This window comes from Mobula hypostoma, chromosome 22, assembly GCF_963921235.1.
Source record: "Mobula hypostoma chromosome 22, sMobHyp1.1, whole genome shotgun sequence".
Taxonomy (NCBI): Eukaryota; Metazoa; Chordata; class Chondrichthyes; order Myliobatiformes; family Myliobatidae; genus Mobula; species Mobula hypostoma.
Window position 1 is genome coordinate 52045793 of NC_086118.1, and position 22894 is coordinate 52068686.

General features: G+C 51.9%; 1 protein-coding gene across 5 annotated transcripts in view; it reads left to right on the top strand.

Annotated features, from left to right (window-relative positions):
- Positions 1 to 22894, top strand: part of gcgra (glucagon receptor a) — a 136324-nt gene that overhangs the window by 107219 nt on the left and 6211 nt on the right. For 4 of the 5 annotated variants that reach the window (XM_063030586.1, XM_063030585.1, XM_063030584.1 and 1 more), the window contains 7 exons: positions 963 to 1069; positions 2800 to 2953; positions 9429 to 9588; positions 10191 to 10251; positions 10574 to 10643; positions 10738 to 10826; positions 15587 to 15725. In XM_063030586.1, the coding sequence (XP_062886656.1) occupies positions 963 to 1069; positions 2800 to 2953; positions 9429 to 9588; positions 10191 to 10251; positions 10574 to 10643; positions 10738 to 10826; positions 15587 to 15725 (780 nt within the window). The remainder of the gene's footprint in view (positions 1 to 962; positions 1070 to 2799; positions 2954 to 9428; positions 9589 to 10190; positions 10252 to 10573; positions 10644 to 10737; positions 10827 to 15586; positions 15726 to 22894) is intronic. The other variant, XM_063030587.1, reaches the window with a different exon arrangement.

The following is a 22894-nucleotide window of genomic DNA, read 5'->3' on the forward strand; positions in this document are numbered from 1 at the left end:
GGATGACACGAAGCTGGGTGGCAGTGTTAGCTGTGAGGAGGATGCTAAGAGGATGCAGGGTGACTTGGATAGGTTGGGTGAGTGGGCAAATTCATGGCAGATGCAATTTAATGTGGATAAGTGTGAAGTTATCCACTTTGGTGGCAAAAATAGGAAAACAGATTATTATCTGAATGGTGGCCGATTAGGAAAAGGGGAGGTGCAACGAGACCTGGGTGTCATTATACACCAGTCATTGAAAGTGGGCATGCAGGTACAGCAGGCAGTGAAAAAGGCGAATGGTATGCTGGCATTTATAGCGAGAGGATTCGAGTACAGGAGCAGGGAGGTACTACTGCAGTTGTACAAGGCCTTGGTGAGACCACACCTGGAGTATTGTGTGCAGTTTTGGTCCCCTAATCTGAGGAAGGACATCCTTGCCATAGAGGGAGTACAAAGAAGGTTCACCAGATTGATTCCTGGGATGGCAGGACTTTCATATGAAGAAAGACTGGATGAACTGGGCTTGTACTCGTTGGAATTTAGAAGATTGAGGGGGGATCTGATTGAAACGTATAAAATCCTAAAGGGATTGGACAGGCTAGATGCAGGAAGATTGTTCCCGATGTTGGGGAAGTCCAGAACAAGGGGTCACAGTTTGAGGATAAAGGGGAAGCCTTTTAGGACCGAGATTAGGAAAAACTTCTTCACACAGAGAGTGGTGAATCTGTGGAATTCTCTGCCACAGGAAACAGTTGAGGCCAGTTCATTGGCTATATTTAAGAGGGAGTTAGATATGGCCCTTGTGGCTACGGGGATCAGGGGGTATGGAGGGAAGGCTGGGGCGGGGTTCTGAGTTGGATGATCAGCCATGATCATAATAAATGCCGGTGCAGGCTCGAAGGGCTGAATGGCCTACTCCTGCACCTATTTTCTATGTTTCTATGTTTCTATGATCAACCTATTCCCTTCTCACTCTCTAGCAGGAGCAGGGCAGAATCCTGGATGGTTTCTTAGTGATGAAAACAGTCGGACTCTCACTGTCTCTCGGAACCCTAGTGTTGGCACTGGGAATTCTGGTGGGATTCAGGTAAGGACAGCGTCACACTCTCCATAGCAACTGCTCTCTGATTGGTCCAAATTGAGGTGCATGTGACTTTTTTAAAACAAATACATAGAAGTTTATTAACTAACAAAAGTGCAAATAATAATCCGGAGGTTCGCAAAACTATTTACAATTTTAATTTAGATTACTATTATCTACAAAACATTTAAACGCCTGCACCGTTCGTGGAATCTCCACTGTACACGTAGGGAAGGCGTGCTCCTTCTCCAGGTCACCCAGGTACAGACGTACTGTAACTCTGGACGAAGGCAAGAGGGGCTGGCGGGCAGCTCGGGCAGTGCCCTTGACAGCCCACTGCCTGGATGGTCACCCTGGCCAGGCAGACCAGGTGATCCCCCAAATGGCCTTCTCCCCTCCATTCTGGGCGACCACAGATCAGGAGTGTGGGGCTGAGGGCAGCCCACTCAGATACTCAAACAGCGGCTACAGCCCTCGCACTCCATATACCGCACACACCATGTGCTGACCCCCCCCCCCCCCCCGGCCACAGGAAGGGCAGGTGGAAGGAGTGTCAGTGAACATTGCCACATTCAGGCACCTCACCTTCAGTGAACTGAGAATAGTGTCTACGCCCCACACCTCCTTCACCTCTGCTACATCCCTCACCTATGTATGGAGTTATGCCTTCGATGTGCCACCCTTCCACCTCAAATATATCAACACTATCTGACAATTTGCCAATTCCACCACCTTCAGCTCCCTCCCCTCCCATTTCCAGTACTCCCACGCTTTGCCTCAGCTACACCAACCATCTGGTGTTGATGGTGGGGAGAGGGGTGGAATTGAACACAAGGTTGGGGGAGTGCCAGGAGCCCTTTTCCCTTGTCAGAGATGCAGGCTGCCCGGCACGGAGCTGTTTCCTGCTGTGAGCCCACCCTTACTTCACCAAACCTAAGTCCACAGAAGCTTCCACCTAGGCTAGGGGACTCCCAACCATTTTTATGCCCTGGACCAATGCCATTAAGCAAAGGGTCCCGTGGACCCCAAGTCAGACACCGTTGACCAAGACCCAGGAGGTTTACGGCTCAAATGGTCCATAGTTTGAGCTGTAGGCATCCTGGGCCTAGGTCAGTGGATAGGTCATCCGGTCTATCGAGTCTACTCTGCCATTCAATCCTGGCTGATTTACTTTCCCTCAATCTCATTCCCCTGCCTTCTCCCCATAATCGTTGACACTTTTTCCTCCAGTTTAAAAATATCCAGTGATTTGGCCTCCACAGCAATGAATCCCACAGATTCAACACTGTCTGGCTAAAGAGATCCCTTCTCATCTCTGTGCTAAAGGGACATCCTTCTATTCCGAGGCTGTGCCCTCTGGTCCCAGACTCTCCCAATATTGGAAACATCCTCTCCATGTCCACTTTATCTGGGCCTTTCGGTATCTGGAAGGTTTCAAGTCCAAGTTCGAGTTCAGTTGATTGTCACTGGTACTTACGTTTACCTTCCTCCTGTGATAAAAAGGAGATTCCCTCCTCATTCTTCTAAGCTCCGGCGAGTACAGGCCCAGAGCCATCAAACACTCCTCATACATTAACCCTTTCTTTCCTGTGATCATTCTCGTGAGCCGCCTCAAATGGAAGGCAGTTCGGCCCGTCGAGCTGACTCTATGTAGCAAGTCCTCCCCTTTGCCGATCTGCGGCTGATTCTTTCTGGACCCAGATTTTTCTGAATCCTCCTCTTTTCCTCCCTGTCAGGAAACTGCACTGCATGAGGAACTACATCCACATGAACCTGTTTGCCTCGTTCATTCTGAGAGCAATATCGATCCTCGTCAAAGATGCTCTTTTCAAAACACAGAACAACCAGATTCCCGAGGGTGTTGACATTAAAGTCTGGTACAACAATGAGGTAGGACTCTCCCGGGCAGCCTGTCACTGCTAGGAAGAAGTAAGCTCCTTCTTGTAAAGATCAGTTTATTGGTCATATGTAGATTGAAACGTGGATCGCTTGCAACCACAGTCTGAGGATTGCTGGGGGCAGCCCACGAATGTCGCCATGCTTCCAGCACCAGCATAGTATGTCCACGGTTTACTAACCTAACCCGTATGTCTGTGGAAACCAGAGCACCCGGAGGAAACCCACACAGTCGAGGGGAGAACGTACAACTCATCAGGAATTGAACCCAGGATACTGCTGCTGTAAAGTGTTATGCTAGCCACTACACCGTCGGGTCGTCAGCACAGACGTTTGGCCACACGTGTTGTGATCAAAAGAATGGTGTGCATTTCTGTAGCACCCTTTCACCTTCGGACATCCGCACGCACTTTAGGGTCCGTCCACTTTCCTAATGTAGGAGGAGTGGCAGCGAGCTCCCACGGACAGCAACCTAGACTGGTAGTCAGTTCTGGGCAGAAGAAGTGTGTGTGCGGTTGTTAGAAACCGCAGATGAAATGATCAACCCCGGAAACATTCAGCAGATCGAATGTAAACGGAGTCTGTGTTTCAATGGGATGCTCTGGGACAAGTTAGAGATTGGCAGCTTTAACAGAGTCACACAGAAACAGGCCCATCAGCCCACCTGAACCACACTGAGTTATCACTCACGTTAACCTGTACCCGATCATCACCCTCCTCTCCCCCCACCCCCCCCCCATCCATGCGCTTATCCAAATCTCTCGAAGCTGCATCCATCGCCCGTGCTGGCAGCTCATTCCACACCCACCATCCTCTGAGTGGAGCAGATCCCCCTTGTTTTCCCCTTTCACCCCTAGCCCATGACCTCTAGCTCTAGCCTCAGTGGAAAAAGCCTGTTTGTATTAACCCTTTCCACACCCCTCATAATGCTGAGAAGCGGAGGCAGTGGTTGAGAGAACGAAAAGGGAGCAGTGGTGGGAGGACAAGGGAGACGGAAGGTCACAAGTCTTGTTGGTGCCGGCAGGAAGAGTGTGGTAGAAGGTACTCTGTAGCAAGGTCCCCGATGGAGGGTCCTGGCCCAAAACGTCGACCGTTCATTTTCCTCCATAGACGCTGCCTGACCTGCTGAGTTCCTCCAGCATTTTGCGCGTGTTCCTGAATGACGGACGTTGAATTGGGGTGGGGAGGGGGGAGGGAGGAGGAAATCACCAAAAGGAAAATGAACCCTGATTTGTTTGTTAGCCTGGTTCTACGACATTGATTGAGGTATCAATTCCTTTTGCCAGAGGCTGGTGAATCCATGGAATTCGTTACCACAGATGGCTGTGAAGGGCAAGTCATTGGATATATTTAAAGTGGGGGTTGATAGGTTCTTGATTATTGGGGGTGGAATCAAGGGTGACGGGGAAAGGGCAGGAGAATGGGTGGAGAAGGAAAAGTAAATTCACCATGATGGAATGTTGGAGAAGGTTTGATGGGCCGTACGGTCTTTTCTTCTTCTCTGTGTAAAGGATAAATGACCATTCTTGGCTCAGAATGCAAAGCAAGTAGCCATTCGGCCCATCGAGTCTGATTCTCATTCTATCGTGACTGATTTATTATCCCACTCAACCCCGTTCTCCTGCCAAGTCAGTGGGTAAATTGAAAGCGGAGGCTGATAGGTTCTTGATTAGTCAGGGTGTCAAAGGTTACGGGGAGAAAGCAGGAGAGTGGTGTTGAGAGGGATAGTAAATCAGCAGAGTAGACTCAGTGGGCTGAATGGCCACATTCTGCTCCAATATCTTACGAATGTCAGCCAAAGCACCGAAGAAACCTTCCCATGACAGGGGGGTCTTTCTGTGCTGTACTCTTCTGTGTTCTACAGGATTGGTTCTGATGCAGAAACAGGACCAACCTAGACTAGCTACCTGTGGGGACGTATCCACAACATTTATCAACAGAGAGAGAGAGAGAGAGAGAGAGAGAGGCAAATAAGGAAAAATTTATCCAACCCTCCTGATCTTTTATCCCACTGACCTCTCCTCTATCTCTGCCTAATACAAAAGAGGATTTAAAAAAAACTATAAACGGACTCATTATCTCGAGAAAACATGTTCTTCTGCTCTTCAAATCCCTCTCTCAATGGTCCATTGTGGTTAACCTAAGAATATAACGATTAGGCACACAGCACACAGTGCTGAGTACTGGATTAGTTGATAAGTTCCGTCCCAGTTCACCCGTGAGTGGGGAGGGAGTACGTCTGATCATTCCTCACAAGGTCCAACTCGGAGACAGGAATGCCCCCACCAACCATTAAAGTGCTGGAGAACACGCACTCGGACTGCCTGCGAGCACACAGGAGCAGGAGAGGGCCACTCGGCCCCTCGACTTTCCCCTGTTCTTGAATATGACCACATCTCCACTCTTTCTGTACTGTTTCCCTTCCACTTTTTTATTTAGCGGCAAAGCACGGTAACAGAGCCCCCGTCCAACAAGCCCGCGGCACCCAATTATACCCATGTGACTGATTAACCTACTAAGCCGTAGGTCTTTGGATCAGGGGAGGAAGCCAGGGCGCGTGGTGGGAACCTGCGGAGTGAGAGGGAGAACGCACAAACTTCTTACAGATAGCAGTGGGATTGAAGTGGTGTTGCTGACGCTGTTACAGCCTTATGCTAACGTGCCCCTCCCCACACAAATTGACCCTAAAATGTAGGTGAGTGGTAGCATTTATGTGGATGTGGGGAGAGGAGGTTACAGGGAAAAGTGATGCGGGGATGGGCTAGGAATTAATTGATGGGCCGAATAGCTTCCTTCTACGTCATTAAGAATGAGGAAAATTTCAAACAGCATTGCTCAGCTTGCAGGGATTCAGAAAACGGAGTAACTGAATGGATTCCCAAGGAGCCAGTCACAGTCATGCTCCTAAGTAACTTCACTCTTACCTTTTCCAGAGCAGCAATAGTTCAGGTTTATTGCCACAGACATCATCGTTATATGCTGTGTTGTACGACGTGGGTGATCATGATTGTTCTTGGCAAATTTCTCTACGGAATACGTCGGCCATTGCCACCCTCTGGGCAGTGTCTTCGCAAGACAGGTGACCCACCCATTATAGGTACTCTTCAGAGATTGTCTGCCTGGTGTCAGTGGTCGCATAACCAGGACTTGTGATGTGCACCAGCTGCTCATACGACCATCGACCACCTGATCCCATGGCTTCACGTCACCCTGATCGGGGACCTGCAGAGGGAAGGAGTGTCCTACTCCTCCCCTGGTGGAGACGTGTCTCCACCCCACCACCCTTACTGGCACATACACACCACAAGTATGCACAGGTGCGAGGAAAATCTTGCCTGTGCGTCACAGACAAATATTAGAGACAACAGTTCATAAGGAAATCATAAATTAAACATAAATGATCCACAATTACATGTGAAAATATAATTCTGGTAAGGTGGCAGGACGTTCGGTCGCAGCGGCTTCTTTTGGGGTCAACGAAAGGATCTACTGTCCTATTTAAATGCTCTTTTACTGATTGCAAGATTCAGCCGTACATTAAGAATTTAAAGAGCTTCCGGTCTACACCATCAGCGAGTTGCTTGCCGGTGGAGATAATGACAGAGCCGTGCAACATCAAGGAAGCTTACAGTCCGGTAGCGAGTGGCGCCAGACCCTCTTGGACATTGTTCACGTGGGATGCCGCAAGTTCGATTCACTGATTGATTGGCTGAGTAGCATGGCGGAGAGCTGCACAGCCTCGGTCTCAGCGATGATGAGGCCTCGAGCTGCGGTGTCGCCTGTGCACAGCCGCCAGGAGAGAGGCGTCAAAGCCCGCGCGCTGCACCGGGGGCGGTGCAGCATGGCGTCCAGGCTGGAGTTGGCGCTGCCTCCCCGTGTTCGCTCAGCAGAAGACAAGCTCTATTGTGGTCGATGGACTGAAGGTTCTGGGCTATATACATATATATTCTGTGCGGTTGTACTTTACTGTTATTCCACAAGTGCTTGTTATCTTGTATATGTAAGGACTTGGCCTCAAGCCGTGGTGTCGCCTGAGAGAGGTGTCGGAGCCAGTGCACTCCACTGGGGGCAGTGTGGTGCGGCACCCAGGCTGGGGTCAGTGCTGTCCTCCAGTGTTTGCTCGGCAGTAGACAAACTCTACTGCGGTCCACCGCAAACTGATGGCACGAGTTCGGACTCTTTTATTGCGTGGTTGTGCTACCATATGTGCTTGCTATCCTGTACATGCTGGGTGTGCTTTGTGCCGTGTCTGACTGTTGGGACTGTGTTTTGTACCTTGACCCCAGAGTGATGGTCTTTCATTTGGCTGAATGACAATTAAACTTGAATTGAATTGAACAATTAGAACAAAAAAAAAATGTGCTGAACACAAGAGATTCTGCAGGTGCTGGAGATCTTGCACGACACACACAAAATGTGTGGAGGGCGGGATTGTAGTGCAGTGATTAGCATAACACTGTTGCAGTGCCAGTGACACAGGTTCGATTCCCACCGCTGTCTGTAAGGAGTGTCAACGTTCTCCCTGTGACTGTGTGGGTTTCCTCCGGATGCTCCGGTTTCCTCCCACATCCCAAAGATGTTCCGGTTAGTAGGTTAGCTGTTCACAGGGGTGTAACTGGGTGGTGCGGGGTCGTTGATCTGGAAAAATAAAGACTCAGCAGGCCGTGCGGCATCTCTGGAGAGGAATAAACAGTTGGCGTTTCAAGCTGACACCTTTCATTGGGACTGGAAAGGAAGAGGAAAGAAGCCAGAGTAGGAAGGTGGGTGGAAGAGGAGGGGTGAAGACGGGAGGTGAGGTGGTGAGTGAGATCAGGTGAGGGGGGAGGGAAGAAGAAGTCCATAGTTGCTGAGGTACTGAGGCAGTGATTGGAGTCAGACCATAAGACCAAACACGTCAGCCCATTGAGCCCGTTCCACCATTGCATCAGGGCTGATTCATTATCCCTCTCATCCCCGTTCTCCTGTCTTCTCCCCGTAACCCTTACCAACCCATTTGCCTGCAATTGATCCATGGGATTCTTCAAGAAGACCAGAATATAAAAGCCAGGAGGTAAAGCTGAGGCATTCTCAGGCATCAGTCAGACCACATTGAACAATATCTAGGAAAAGATGTGTTGGCAGTGAGAGGGTCCAGTCGAGATGCACAACAATGCTTCTGAGAATGAAATGGGTTAACGTTTGAGGAGCTTTTGATGGTTCTGGTACTCGCTAGAGTTTAGAAGAATGGGGGGGGGGGGGGGGGAACCTGACTAAAACCTATTGAATATTGAAAGGCCTAGATGGAGTTGATGTTGGGGAGTCTAGGACCAGAGGGCACAGCCTCAGATTAGAGGCACAGCAGTTTAGAACAGAGACGAGGAGAAATTTCTTTAGCCAGAGGGTGGTGAACCTGTGGAATTCATTGCTGCAGGTGGCTGTGGAGTCCAAGTCATTGGGTACTTTTATATCAGAGTCATGCCAGTTGGTTCATGAACTAAATAGTTGAAGGGAAGCAAGCATTCTTGAAGTTTACAGTGTGGAACTTCAGGCTTCTGTATCTCCTTCGCGATGGTAGTTGCAAGAAGGTTCCCTGGCCCGGTTGGTGGGGATTATTGATGGTGGATGCCTTCATGTAGATATTCCCGTGGTAAATTGGGATGAGTCCACGAATCTCTGTAGCTGACCCCGATCTAACCAACCCACAATTCAGGAGACGGATGGTCAGAGAGGGGAGCCACCCCACCATCTCTCCCCGGGGAAGGGACTTCCCCTGCAGTCCACCTCTCTGGATGGGTGCCAGTCAAACCCTCAGTTCGGTTGTTGTGAGCCGGAGGGACCTGACAACAGTCTCAAGGGATCACTGACAGCAGTCTGAGTGTAGAATCGGAATCAGGTTTACTATCACTGACCTACTGTATGTCCCGGAGCAGGTTGCTTCGCTGTAGCAGCCCTGGGCCGTACGTCAATTATTCCAGACGTTACAATGAGAAATGCACACACATAAAAGCAATACGCAGTGTGAAGAGGGGGTGAAAATGGTGAGATGGTGTTCATGGGGTCACGGACTGTTCAGAAATCTGATGGTGGAGGGGAAGAAGCTGTTCCCGAAACATTGAGCGTGGTTCTTCAGGCTCCTGTACCCCCTCCCCGTTGGTAGTAATAAGAAGAGGGCACGTGCCAGCTGGTGAGGGTAATGAGTGATGGATGCCACCTCGCTGTGGCATCGCCGCTTGGAGCTGTCGGTGGTGGGGAAGGTTGGCCCATGATGGCGCTGTCTGATTCTCCCATCCTCTGCGGCGTTTTGCAGCCCTGCGCACACCAGGTGGTGAAGCAGCCGCTTAGAACGTTCCCCACGGCGCATCTATAGGAATATGCTAGTCTCTGGTGACGTACTGAAACTCCTAGAGAAACTGGCCTGCCCGCTCCGCCAGCCCCTGGGCCAGTTGGGTTGATCCTCGGGTCCTGACCCTTGTTTCCTTTGCTCCTGCAGACAGCCGTGGGTTGCCGGACTGCCCAGGTGCTGATGCAGTACTGCGTCGGGGCCAATTACTACTGGCTGCTGATCGAGGGGATCTATTTGCACAACCTGCTGGTCATCACTGTTTTCTCCGAGAGGAACTACTTCAATATTTACTTGTGTATCGGCTGGGGTAGGTCCTCGCTTCTCCCTTGGCTGTGGGTGGGGAGGGGAGGGTCCTCGGTCTCCCAGGTACATCCGTCCACTTCGGGGCGCAGTGGGTGCTGGGGTATGCCTTGATCACTCTGTTGGCTCTCCCGGTTGACACTAGCCGTTCCTTGTCTCGGGATAATCGCAGGGGCCAGCAGTTGAAAGCCAGTCTGGGTGCTGTTTGCTGTGTGGACCCAGTGCCTGGTCGCAGAGATGCTAACTCCCAGCTGGGGCTCTCCAACAGCCTGGTGAACGCATGCATCGGCTACGACGGTCTAGTGCTTGCTCATTGTCCAACGCTGAACTCACCGTCCGGTAAATATTTACCTGCCAAGACCCCGAGGGTGACTGATCGCTCCAGAGTGCCACCCAATTCTGTGTGGGCACAAGTTGAGGGGGTGGGGGGGGTCAAAATTGGCACCAACCCTCTATCAGCCACTCTTGATCTTCACAAAAATTGTTAGAATGTCTGAGTGGGAATGGGAGAGAAACAGCAAAGACCTCCTCCTTCAGACAAGGACGGATGATCTGACACACTGAAATTTCAATTTCATCGTGCATAACCAGTTGTTTGTTGCTTTGCAGGGTCTCCATTGCTGTTCGTTGTACCTTGGGTGGTCATTAAGTACTTATACGAAAACACTGGGTGAGTGGTTCAGGTCTGACGCAGGACTACAGTTGCTTGGTGGCCACTGGCTGATGGAGCCATAGATTCTCAGAGTAATATGGTACGGAAACACGTGCTGTAGAGTCAGTGGGAGCGGCCACCGTTAGGTCAGTGTCAGTGGGAGGGGTCACTTCGTGGATGGGGGTCATTTGTCAGTGGGAGGGGCAACTGCCAGTGGAGGAAGTCAGGGTTAGTGGGAAGGGTCACGCTCAGGGTTAGTGGGAGGGAAGGGGTTGAGAGGGGTGAGTGGGTTTGTTGTCATGGACAGGACGCCATATTGAAGCCTATTGTTGATCCTCAGGTGTTGGACCACGAATGAAAACATGGCTTACTGGTGGATCATCCGCACACCCATCCTCTTCTCCATTCTGGTACTGAGTGCCACTCTCGCCGCTTGTCATTGGCTGTTTGCAACCCGTGGCGTTAGCTCTTGTTCTTACCAAACTTCTTCCTCCCTTCTTTCAGATCAACTTTTTCATTTTTATCCGGATCATTCACATTCTGGTGTCCAAGCTCAGAGCTCACCAGATGAGGTACACCGATTACAAGTTCAGGTACGGGCCTTGTAAGTTCATTGTTTCAGCGACTGTCCATTCATCAGTCCCTTCCTGATCCTCTGCTCTCCCCCCCAAAACATCCCCCAAACGCCGTCCCCAAATCTCCCATCCCAACCCTTCCCCATCTATCACCCAATCTCTCCCCATCTCTCCTCCATCTCTCCTCCATCTCTCCCCATCTCTCCCCATCTCTCCTCCATCTCTCCTCCATCTCTCCCCATCTCTCCCCATCTCTCCCCATCTCTCCCCATCTCTCCCCATCTCTTACCCAATCTCTCACCCAATCTCTCCCCATCTCTCATCCATCTCTCCCCATCTCTCACCCAATCTCTCCCCATCTCTCCCCATCTCTCCTCCATCTCTCCCCATCTCTCCCCATCTCTTACCCAATCTCTCACCCAATCTCGCCCTATCTCTCATCCATCTCTCCTCCATCTCTCCCCATCTCTTACCCAATCTCTCCCCATCTCTCCTCCATCTCTGCCCATCTCTCCCCATCTCTCATCCATCTCTCCTCCATCTCTCCCCATCTCTCCCCATCTCTCCCCATCTCTCCTCATCTCTCCCCATCTCTCCTCATCTCTCCCCATCTCTCCCCATCTCTCCCCATCTCTCCTCCATCTCTCCCCCATCTCTCCCCATCTCTCCCCATCTCTTACCCAATCTCTCACCCAATCTCTCCCCATCTCTCATCCATCTCTCCCCATCTCTCCCCATCTCTCCTCCATTTCTCCCCATCTCTCCCCATCTCTTACCCAATCTCTCACCCAATCTCGCCCCATCTCTCATCCATCTCTCCTCCATCTCTCCCCATCTCTTACCCAATCTCTCCCCATCTCTCCTCCATCTCTCCTCCATCTCTTCTCCATCTCTCCCCATCTCTCCTCCATCTCTCCTATCTCTCCCCCATCTCTCCCCATCTCTTACCCAATCTCTCCCAATCTCTCCTCCATCTCTCCCCATCTCTCCTCCATCCCTCCTCCATCTCTCCCCATCCCTCCTCCATCTCTCCCCATCTCTCCCCATCTCTCCCCATCCCTCCTCCATCTCTCCCCATCCCTCCTCCATCTCTCCCCATCTCTTACCCAATCTCTCCTCCATCCATCCTCCATCTCTCCTCCATCTCTCCCCATCTCTCCTCCGTCCATCCTCCATCTCTCCTCCATCTCTCCCCATATCTCCCCATCTTTTACCCAATCTCTCCTCCATCTCTCCCCATCTCTTACCCAATCTCTCCTCCATCCCTCCTCCATCTCTCCCCATCTCTCCTCCATCTCTCCCCATCCCTCCTCCATCTCTCCCCATCCCTCCTCCATCTCTCCCCATCTCTCCTCCATCCCTCCTCCATCTCTCCCCATCTCTCCTCCATCTCTCCTCATCTCTCCTCCATCCCTCCTCCATCTCTCCCCATCTCTTACCCAATCTCTCTACATCTCTCCTCCATCTCTCCCCATCTCTCTTCCATCCCTCCTCCATCTCTCCTCCATCTCTCCCCATCTCTCCTCCATCCCTCCTCCATCTCTCCCCATCTCTCCTCCATCTCTCCCCATCCCTCCCCATCTCTCCTCCATCTCTCCCCATCTCTTACCCAATCTCTCTACATCTCTCCTCCATCTCTCCTCCATCTCTCCCCATCTCTCCCCATCTCTCCTCCATCTCTCCCCATCTCTCCTCCATCCCTCCTCCATCCCTCCTCCATCTCTCCTCCATCCCTCCTCCATCTCTCCTCCATCCCTCCTCCATCTCTCCCCATCTCTCCTCCATCTCTCCTCCATCTCTCCTCCATCTCTCCTCCATCTCTCCCCATCTCTCCTCTATCTCTCCTCTATCTCACCCCATCTCTCACAATCTCTCCTCCATCTCTCCTCCATCTCTCCTCCATCTCTCCTCCATCCCTCCTCCATCTCTCCTCCATCTCTCCTCCATCCCTCCATCTCTCCTCATCTCTCCTCCATCTCTCCTCCATCTCTCCTCCATCTCTCCCCATCTCTCCTCCATCTCTCCCCATCTCTCCTCCATCCATCCTCCATCTCTCCTCCATCCCTCCTCCATCTCTCCTCATCTCTCCTCCATCTCTCCTCCATCTCTCCTCATCTCTCCTCCATCTCTCCTCCATCTCTCCTCCATATCTCCCCATCTCTCCTCCATTTCTTCTCCATCTCGCCTCCATCTCTCCTCCATCTCTCCTCCATCTCTCCCCATCTCTTACCCATCTCTCCTCCATCCCTCCTCCATCTCTCCCCATCTCTCCTCCATCTCTCCCCATCTCTCCTCCATCTCTCCCCATCTCTCCTCCATCTCTTACCCAATCTCTCCTCCATCTCTCCCAATTTCCCCCCATCTCTTACCCAATCTCCCCCCAATCTCTCTTCCCAAGCTCTCCCACTAAGCTCTCCCACCAATCCCTCCAACCAATTGCTCCCCAATCTCTCCCCCAATCTTACCCCCAGTCTCTCCCCCAAGCTCTCCCACCAGTCTTTCCCACCAATCTCTCCCCTTCCCCATCTCTCCGCAATCTCTCCCCAATTTCTTCCCAATCTCTCCCCCAGTCTTTCCCCAAATCTCTCCCCAAGCTCTCCCACCAATCCCTCCCACCAATCTCTCCCTCTTCTCTCCCCCGTCTCTCCACAATCTCTCCCTCAATCTCTCCCCCAATCTCTCCCCCATCTCTCCCCATTACTTCCACACCCAGTTCTCCTGTCCTCAATCCTCCCCAGCTCTCCTGCTAGTCTCCCTTCCGAAACCCCTCCTCCTGAACCCTCCCTCCCCAATCTTCTCCTGTGTCCTCCACATCTCTCCCCTTCCCAACGCTCCCCATCTTCCCTAGGCCAAACCTCCCCTCCCTAGTTTTTCTCACAGTCTCCCTTCCCCAACTTTCCATACCCCCCATCTCATTCTCCAGTCCAATTCTCCCTTCCACATCCCTACATCCCCATTTCCCCTTTGCTCCCTTTCTCTCCTCCTCATCCTCCGTCCTTCATCCTTCCCCCTCCTCCCCTTTCCCCGCTCTTCCTCCCCTCCTCTCCCTCTTCTCATTCCCTTTCTCTCCTCTCCAGTCAGCTACAACCAGCTCCCCGAACCATTTCTCAATCGCCCGTCCCTTCCTCCCTCGCGTTCCACACCCCCCCCCTCCCAGATGACCACTGGGAAATGAGACAGTGGTACACACACTCGCCGGGCTCTCTCCAGAGTCTGGTGATGCTGAGCTCCAGGACTCCAACGGTGAACCACATGCGCGGGTGAGACAGTGATTGGTGACTGGTGATTGGTGGTCGGTTTCTCTCAATGGTTACCTAGGCAACAATAATTATTCAAGTCATCGATTTACTATTGAACCGAAATACAGAGGAGGTCTTTGTTTGCACGCCATCCAGGCACATCATAAAGTCATCGAGCACTACTGCACAGAAACAGGCCTTTCAGCCCATCTAGTCCATACTATATCTGTCATTGCAGCCCTTTTACTCACATCTGGACCCCTCCATGTACCTGTCCAGACTTCCCAGAAATGTTGAATCAAACCCACATCCACTACTTCCGCTGGCAGCTCATTCCACTCTCTCACCAACATCTGAGTGAAGTTCCTCCTCATTTTCCTCCTAAACATTTTACCCTTAACCCATGGTCTTTAGATCTGGTCTCAGCCAACGTCAGTGGAAAAAGCCTGCTTGCATTTAGCTTATCTACACCCCTCATACTTTAGTATCCCTCTGTCAAATCTCCCCTCATTCTCCTATGCCTCGGGGGATAAAGTCCTAACCTATTCAACCTTTCCCCATAACTCAGCTCCTCCAGTCCCAGCAACATCCTTGTAAGAAACACAGGCAAAATGCTGGAGGAACCCAACAGGCCAGGCAGCTTCTATGGAAAGGAGTAAATAGTCAGCGTTTCAGGCCAAGACCCTTCATCGGGACTGGGGATAGAAGATGAGAAGTCAGAGGAAGAAGGCTGGGGAGGGCAGAAGTACAAGTGGCGGGGGAAAGGTGAAGTGAAGGGCTGGGAAGTCGACTGGTGAAAGAGATAAAGGGCTGGAGAAAGGGGAATCTGATAGGAGAGGACAGAAGGCCGTGGAAGAAAGGGAAGAAGGTGATGGGTAGGTAAGGAGATAAGGTGAGAGGGAGCAATAGGAATGGGAATGGTGAAGAGGAGCCAATTACCAGAAGCTGGAAAAATAAGTGTTCATGCCATCAGGTTGGAGGCTACCCAGACGGAATACAAGGTGTGGATTTCCAGCATCTGCAGATCTTCTCTAGTTTGTGCACGTCCTTAAAAAATTTCCCCGTACTCTTACTATCTCATTGACATCTTTCCTGTCGGTAGGTGACCAGAACTGCACACAATACTCCAAATTAGGCCTCACCAACGTCATATACAACTTCAACATCATAACTACGTGTACGAAAGAAAACCAGAACAGATGGAGAAGGTCATGTTCCAGTTACCGAGGGAGGGTAGTGCAGACAGACAAATAGACTCTAAAGGCCACAGTGAGGTAGATTCGGGGATGAGGAGTTCACCCTTCGAGGTCCATTTCACGGGGGAGAAGCTGCCCCTCGGACTGGTAACACTTGCTTTGGTTTTGGCCCGACGGGGGGTGGGGGAGAAGGAGAGACGAATAACCAGGGTGGTTATGTTGGCTGCTTTCCTGAGGCAGCGGGACGTGTAGACGTATTCCGCGGCAGGGAGGGTGGTTGTGTTCCCGAGGTGCTGGGCATGCCTTGACCCTCTGTCCTGTTCCTCCTCCTCCTCCTCCCCAGGTTGGCCAAGTCCACGCTTACCCTCATCCCACTGCTGGGCATTCACGAGGTGGCGTTCGCCTTCGTCACGGACGAGCACGCCCAGGGCATGCTGCGGCACGTCAAACTCTTCTTTGATCTCTTCTTACATTCCTTCCAGGTGGGTTTCAGCTCGGGAAGCGGGGTAGAGGAAAGAGGAAACTCCCACCCCCCCCCGACCCAGAGCCGATGGGAAACAGGGGAGGGGGTCCAAAGAGAGCACCAGCCTGTGCACCCAAGGGTGGGTCCCAGTGTTGGGCACTTTAATCAGAGTCAGTGTTGCCCTCAACCAAGCCAGAGGGACATCCTCTGGCAGAGCAGGGTCGCTTGCTGAGGGGGGCAGTCACAGGCAGAGGGTGTGGACACTGGCTGGAAGGGCTATTCTGTGGCTGGGGGAAGTATTCACTGCCTGGGATGGTGGGATGCATTGGCTGAAGGATCACAGCCCCCCTTCTCACTAACAAAAATGCTCCACACCCACCACCTTAAGGTGAGTGTTACCACTCGGCACAGACTGGAATTGGAACCATGCTGTGCCGGGGATGTGAGTCGGTGAAAACACTCCCGGCACTGACCACAGCCCAACAACGCCCAATACTGACCACAGCCCAACAACACCCAGCACTGACCACAGTCCAACAACACCCGGCACTGACCACAGTCCAACAACACCCAATACTGACCATAGCCCAACAACACCCAATACTGACCACAGTCCAACAACACCCAATACTGACCACAGTCCAACAACACCCAATACTGACCACAGTCCAACAATGCCCAATACTGACCACAGTCCAACAACGCCCAATACTGACCACAGTCCAACAACACCCAATACTGACCACAGTCCAACAACACCCGGCACTGACCACAGTCCAACACCCGGCACTGACCACAGTCCAACAACGCCCAATACTGACCACAGTCCAACAACACCCAATACTGACCACAGTCCAACAACGCCCAATACTGACCACAGTCTAACAACACCCAATACTGACCACAGTCCAACAGCACCCGGCACTGACCACAGTCCAACAACACCCGGCACTGACCACAGTCCAACAACACCCAATACTGACCATAGCCCAACAACACCCAATACTGACCACAGTCCAACAACACCCAATACTGACCACAGTCCAACAACACCCGGCACTGACCACAGTCCAACAACGCCCAATACTGACCACAGTCCAACAACACCCAATACTGACCACAGTCCAACAGCACCCGGCACTGACCACAGTCCAACACCCGGCACTGACCACAGTCCAACAACGCCCAATACTGACCACAGTCCAACAACACCCAATACTGACCACAGTCTAACAACACCCAATACTGACCACAGTCCAACAATGCCCAATACTGACCACAGTCCAACAACGCCCAATACTGACCACAGTCTAACAACGCCCAATACTGACCACAGTCCAACAACGCCCAATACTGACCACAGTCCAACAACACCCAATACTGACCACAGTCCAACAGCACCCGGCACTGACCACAGTCCAACAACACCCAATACTGACCATAGCCCAACAACACCCAATACTGACCACAGTCCAACAACGCCCAATACTGACCACAGTCCAACAATGTCCAATACTGACCACAGTCTAACAACACCCAATACTGACCAAGCCAACACCCGGCACTGACCGCAGTCTAACAACACCCAATACTGACAACAGTCCAACAGCATCCGGCACTGACCACAGTCCAACAACACCCAATACTGACCACAGTCTAACAATACCCAATATTGACCACAGTCCAGCAATACCCAATACTGACCACAGTCCAACAGCACCCGGCACTGACCACAGTCCAACACCAGGCACTGACCACAGTCCAACAACACCCAGTACTGACCACAGTCCAGCAACACCCAATACTGACCACAGTCCAACAACATCCAGATACTGACCACAGTCCAACAACACCCAATACTGACCACAGTCCAGCAACACCCAATACTGACCACAGTCCAACAATGCCCAATACTGACCACAGTCCAACAGCACCCAGCACTGACCACAGTCCAACAACGCCCAATACTGACCACAGTCCAACAACGCCCAATACTGACCACAGTCTAACAACGCCCAATACTGACCACAGTCCAACAACGCCCGATACTGACCACAGTCCAACAACGCCCGATACTGACCACAGTCTAACAGCACCCGGCACTGACCACAGTCCAACAACACCCAATACTGACCATAGCCCAACAACACCCAATACTGACCACAGTCCAACAACGCCCAATACTGACCACAGTCCAACAATGCCCAATACTGACCACAGTCCAACACCCGGCACTGACCGCAGTCTAACAACACCCAATACTGACCACAGTCCAACAGCACCCGGCACTGACCACAGTCCAACAACACCCAATACTGACCACAGTCTAACAATACCCAATATTGACCACAGTCCAGCAATACCCAATACTGACCACAGTCCAACAATGCCCAATACTGACCACAGTCCAACAACACCCAATACTGACCACAGTCCAACACCCGGCACTGACCACAGTCCAACAACGCCCAATACTGACCACAGTCCAACAACACCCAATACTGACCACAGTCCAACAGCACCCGGCACTGACCACAGTCCAACAACGCCCAATACTGACCACAGTCCAACAACGCCCAATACTGACCACAGTCCAACAATGCCCAATACTGACCACAGTCCAACAACACCCAATACTGACCACAGTCCAACAACACCCAATACTGACCACAGTCCAACAACACCCAATACTGACCACAGTCCAACAGCACCCAATACTGACCACAGTCCAACAACGCCCAATACTGACCACATCCCAACAATGTCCAATACTGACCACAGCCCAACAATGTCCAATACTGACCACAGTCCAACAGCACCCAGCACTGACCACAGTCCAACAACACCCAATACTGACCACAGTCCAACAACACCCGGCACTGACCACAGTCCAACAACACCCAATACTGACCACAGTCCAACAACACCCAATACTGACCACAGTCCAACAACACCCGGCACTGACCACAGTCCAACAACACCCAATACTGACCACAGTCCAGCAACACCCGGCACTGACCACAGCCCAACAACACCCAATACTGACCACAGTCCAACAATGCCCAATACTGACCACAGTCCAACAACACCCAGCACTGACCACAGTCCAACAACACCCAATACTGACCACAGTCCAACAACACCCAGCACTGACCACAGTCCAACAACACCCAATACTGACCACAGTCCAACAACACCCGGCACTGACCACAGTCCAACAACACCCAATACTGACCACAGTCCAACAACACCCGGCACTGACCACAGTCCAACAACACCCAATACTGACCACAGTCCAACAACACCCGGCACTGACCACAGTCCAACAACACCCAATACTGACCACAGTCCAACAACGCCCAATACTGACCACAGTCCAACAACACCCGGCACTGACCACAGTCCAACAATGCCCAATTCTGACCACAGTCCAACAATGCCCAATACTGACCACAGTCCAACACCCGGCACTGACCACAGTCTAACAACACCCAATACTGACCACAGTCCAACAGCACCCGGCACTGACCACAGTCCAACAACACCCAATACTGACCACAGTCTAACAACACCCAATACTGACCACAGTCCAACAATGCCCAATACTGACCACAGTCCAACAACGCCCAATACTGACCACAGCCCAACAACGCCCGATACTGACCACAGTCCAACAGCACCCGGCACTGACCACAGTCCAACAACAGCCAATACTGACCATAGCCCAACAACACCCGGCACTGACCACAGTCCAACAACACCCAATACTGACCATAGCCCAACAACACCCAATACTGACCACAGTCCAACAATGCCCAATACTGACCACAGTCCAACAATGTCCAATACTGACCACAGTCTAACAACACCCAGTACTGACCACAGTCCAACACCCGGCACTGACCGCAGTCTAACAACACCCAATACTGACAACAGTCCAACAGCATCCGGCACTGACCACAGTCCAACAACACCCAATACTGACCACAGTCTAACAATACCCAATATTGACCACAGTCCAGCAATACCCAATACTGACCACAGTCCAACAATGTCCAATACTGACCACAGTCCAACAATGTCCAATACTGACCACAGTCCAACAGCACCCGGCACTGACCACAGCCCAACACCCAGCACTGACCACAGCCCAACACCCGGCACTGACCACAGCCCAACAACACCCAATACTGACCACAGTCTAACAACACCCAATACTGACCACAGTCCAACAATGCCCAATACTGACCACAGTCCAACAACGCCCAATACTGACCACAGCCCAACAACGCCCGATACTGACCACAGTCCAACAGCACCCGGCACTGACCACAGTCCAACAACACCCAATACTGACCATAGCCCAACAACACCCGGCACTGACCACAGTCCAACAACACCCAATACTGACCATAGCCCAACAACACCCAATACTGACCACAGTCCAACAATGCCCAATACTGACCACAGTCCAACAATGTCCAATACTGACCACAGTCTAACAACACCCAATACTGACCACAGTCCAACACCCGGCACTGACCGCAGTCTAACAACACCCAATACTGACAACAGTCCAACAGCATCCGGCACTGACCACAGTCCAACAACACCCAATACTGACCACAGTCTAACAATACCCAATATTGACCACAGTCCAGCAATACCCAATACTGACCACAGTCCAACAATGTCCAATACTGACCACAGTCCAACAACACCCAATACTGACCACAGTCTAACAACACCCAATACTGACCACAGCCCAACAACACCCAATACTGACCACAGTCCAACAATGTCCAATACTGACCACAGTCCAACAACACCCAATACTGACCACAGTCCAACAATGTCCAATACTGACCACAGTCCAACAACACCCAATACTGACCACAGTCCAACAACACCCAATACTGACCACAGCCCAACACCCAGCACTGACCACAGCCCAACACCCGGCACTGACCATAGCCCAACAACACCCAATACTGACCACAGTCTAACAACACCCAATACTGACCACAGTCCAACAATGCCCAATACTGACCACAGTCCAACAACACCCAATACTGACCACAGTCCAACAGCACCCGGCACTGACCACAGTCCAACACCCGGCACTGACCACAGTCTATCACCCGGCACTGACCACAGCCCAACAATGCCCAATACTGACCACAGTCCAACAACACCCAATACTGACCACAGTCCAACAGCACCCGGCACTGACCACAGCCCAACACCCAGCACTGACCACAGCCCAACACCCGGCACTGACCACAGCCCAACAACACCCAATACTGACCACAGTCTAACAACACCCAATACTGACCACAGTCCAACAATGCCCAATACTGACCACAGTCCAACAACGCCCAATACTGACCACAGTCTAACAACGCCCAATACTGACCACAGTCCAACAACGCCCGATACTGACCACAGTCCAACAACGCCCGATACTGACCACAGTCTAACAGCACCCGGCACTGACCACAGTCCAACAACACCCAATACTGACCATAGCCCAACAACACCCAATACTGACCACAGTCCAACAACGCCCAATACTGACCACAGTCCAACAATGCCCAATACTGACCACAGTCCAACACCCGGCACTGACCGCAGTCTAACAACACCCAATACTGACAACAGTCCAACAGCATCCGGCACTGACCACAGTCCAACAACACCCAATACTGACCACAGTCTAACAATACCCAATATTGACCACAGTCCAGCAATACCCAATACTGACCACAGTCCAACAGCACCCGGCACTGACCACAGTCCAACACCAGGCACTGACCACAGTCTATCACCCGGCACTGACCACAGCCCAACAATGCCCAATACTGACCACAGTCCAACAACACCCAATACTGACCACAGTCCAACAGCACCCGGCACTGACCACAGTCCAACACCCGGCACTGACCACAGTCTATCACCCGGCACTGACCACAGTCCAACAATGCCCAATACTGACCACAGTCCAACACCCGGCACTGACCACAGTCCAACACCCGGCACTGACCACAGTCCAACAATGCCCAATACTGACAACAGTCCAACAGCATCCGGCACTGACCACAGTCCAACAACACCCAATACTGACCACAGTCTAACAATACCCAATATTGACCACAGTCCAGCAATACCCAATACTGACCACAGTCCAACAACACCCAATACTGACCACAGTCCAACAGCACCCGGCACTGACCACAGTCCAACACCCGGCACTGACCACAGTCTATCACCCGGCACTGACCACAGCCCAACAACACCCAATACTGACCACAGTCTAACAACACCCAATACTGACCACAGCCCAACAACGCCCAATACTGACCACAGTCCAACAACACCCGGCACTGACCACAGTCCAACAACACCCAATACTGACCACAGTCCAACAGCACCCAATACTGACCACAGTCCAACAACGCCCAATACTGACCACAGCCCAACAATGTCCAATACTGACCACAGCCCAACAATGTCCAATACTGACCACAGTCCAACAGCACCCAGCACTGACCACAGTCCAACAACACCCAATACTGACCACAGTCCAACAACACCCGGCACTGACCACAGTCCAACAACACCCAATACTGACCACAGTCCAACAACACCCAATACTGACCACAGTCCAACAACACCCGGCACTGACCACAGTCCAACAACACCCAATACTGACCACAGTCCAGCAACACCCGGCACTGACCACAGCCCAACAACACCCAATACTGACCACAGTCCAACAATGCCCAATACTGACCACAGTCCAACAACACCCAGCACTGACCACAGTCCAACAACACCCAATACTGACCACAGTCCAACAACACCCAGCACTGACCACAGTCCAACAACACCCAATACTGACCACAGTCCAACAACACCCGGCACTGACCACAGTCCAACAACACCCAATACTGACCACAGTCCAACAACACCCGGCACTGACCACAGTCCAACAACACCCAATACTGACCACAGTCCAACAACACCCGGCACTGACCACAGCCCAACAACACCCAATACTGACCACAGTCCAACAATGCCCAATACTGACCACAGTCCAACACCCGGCACTGACCACAGTCTAACAACACCCAATACTGACCACAGTCCAACAGCACCCAGCACTGACCACAGTCCAACACCCGGCAC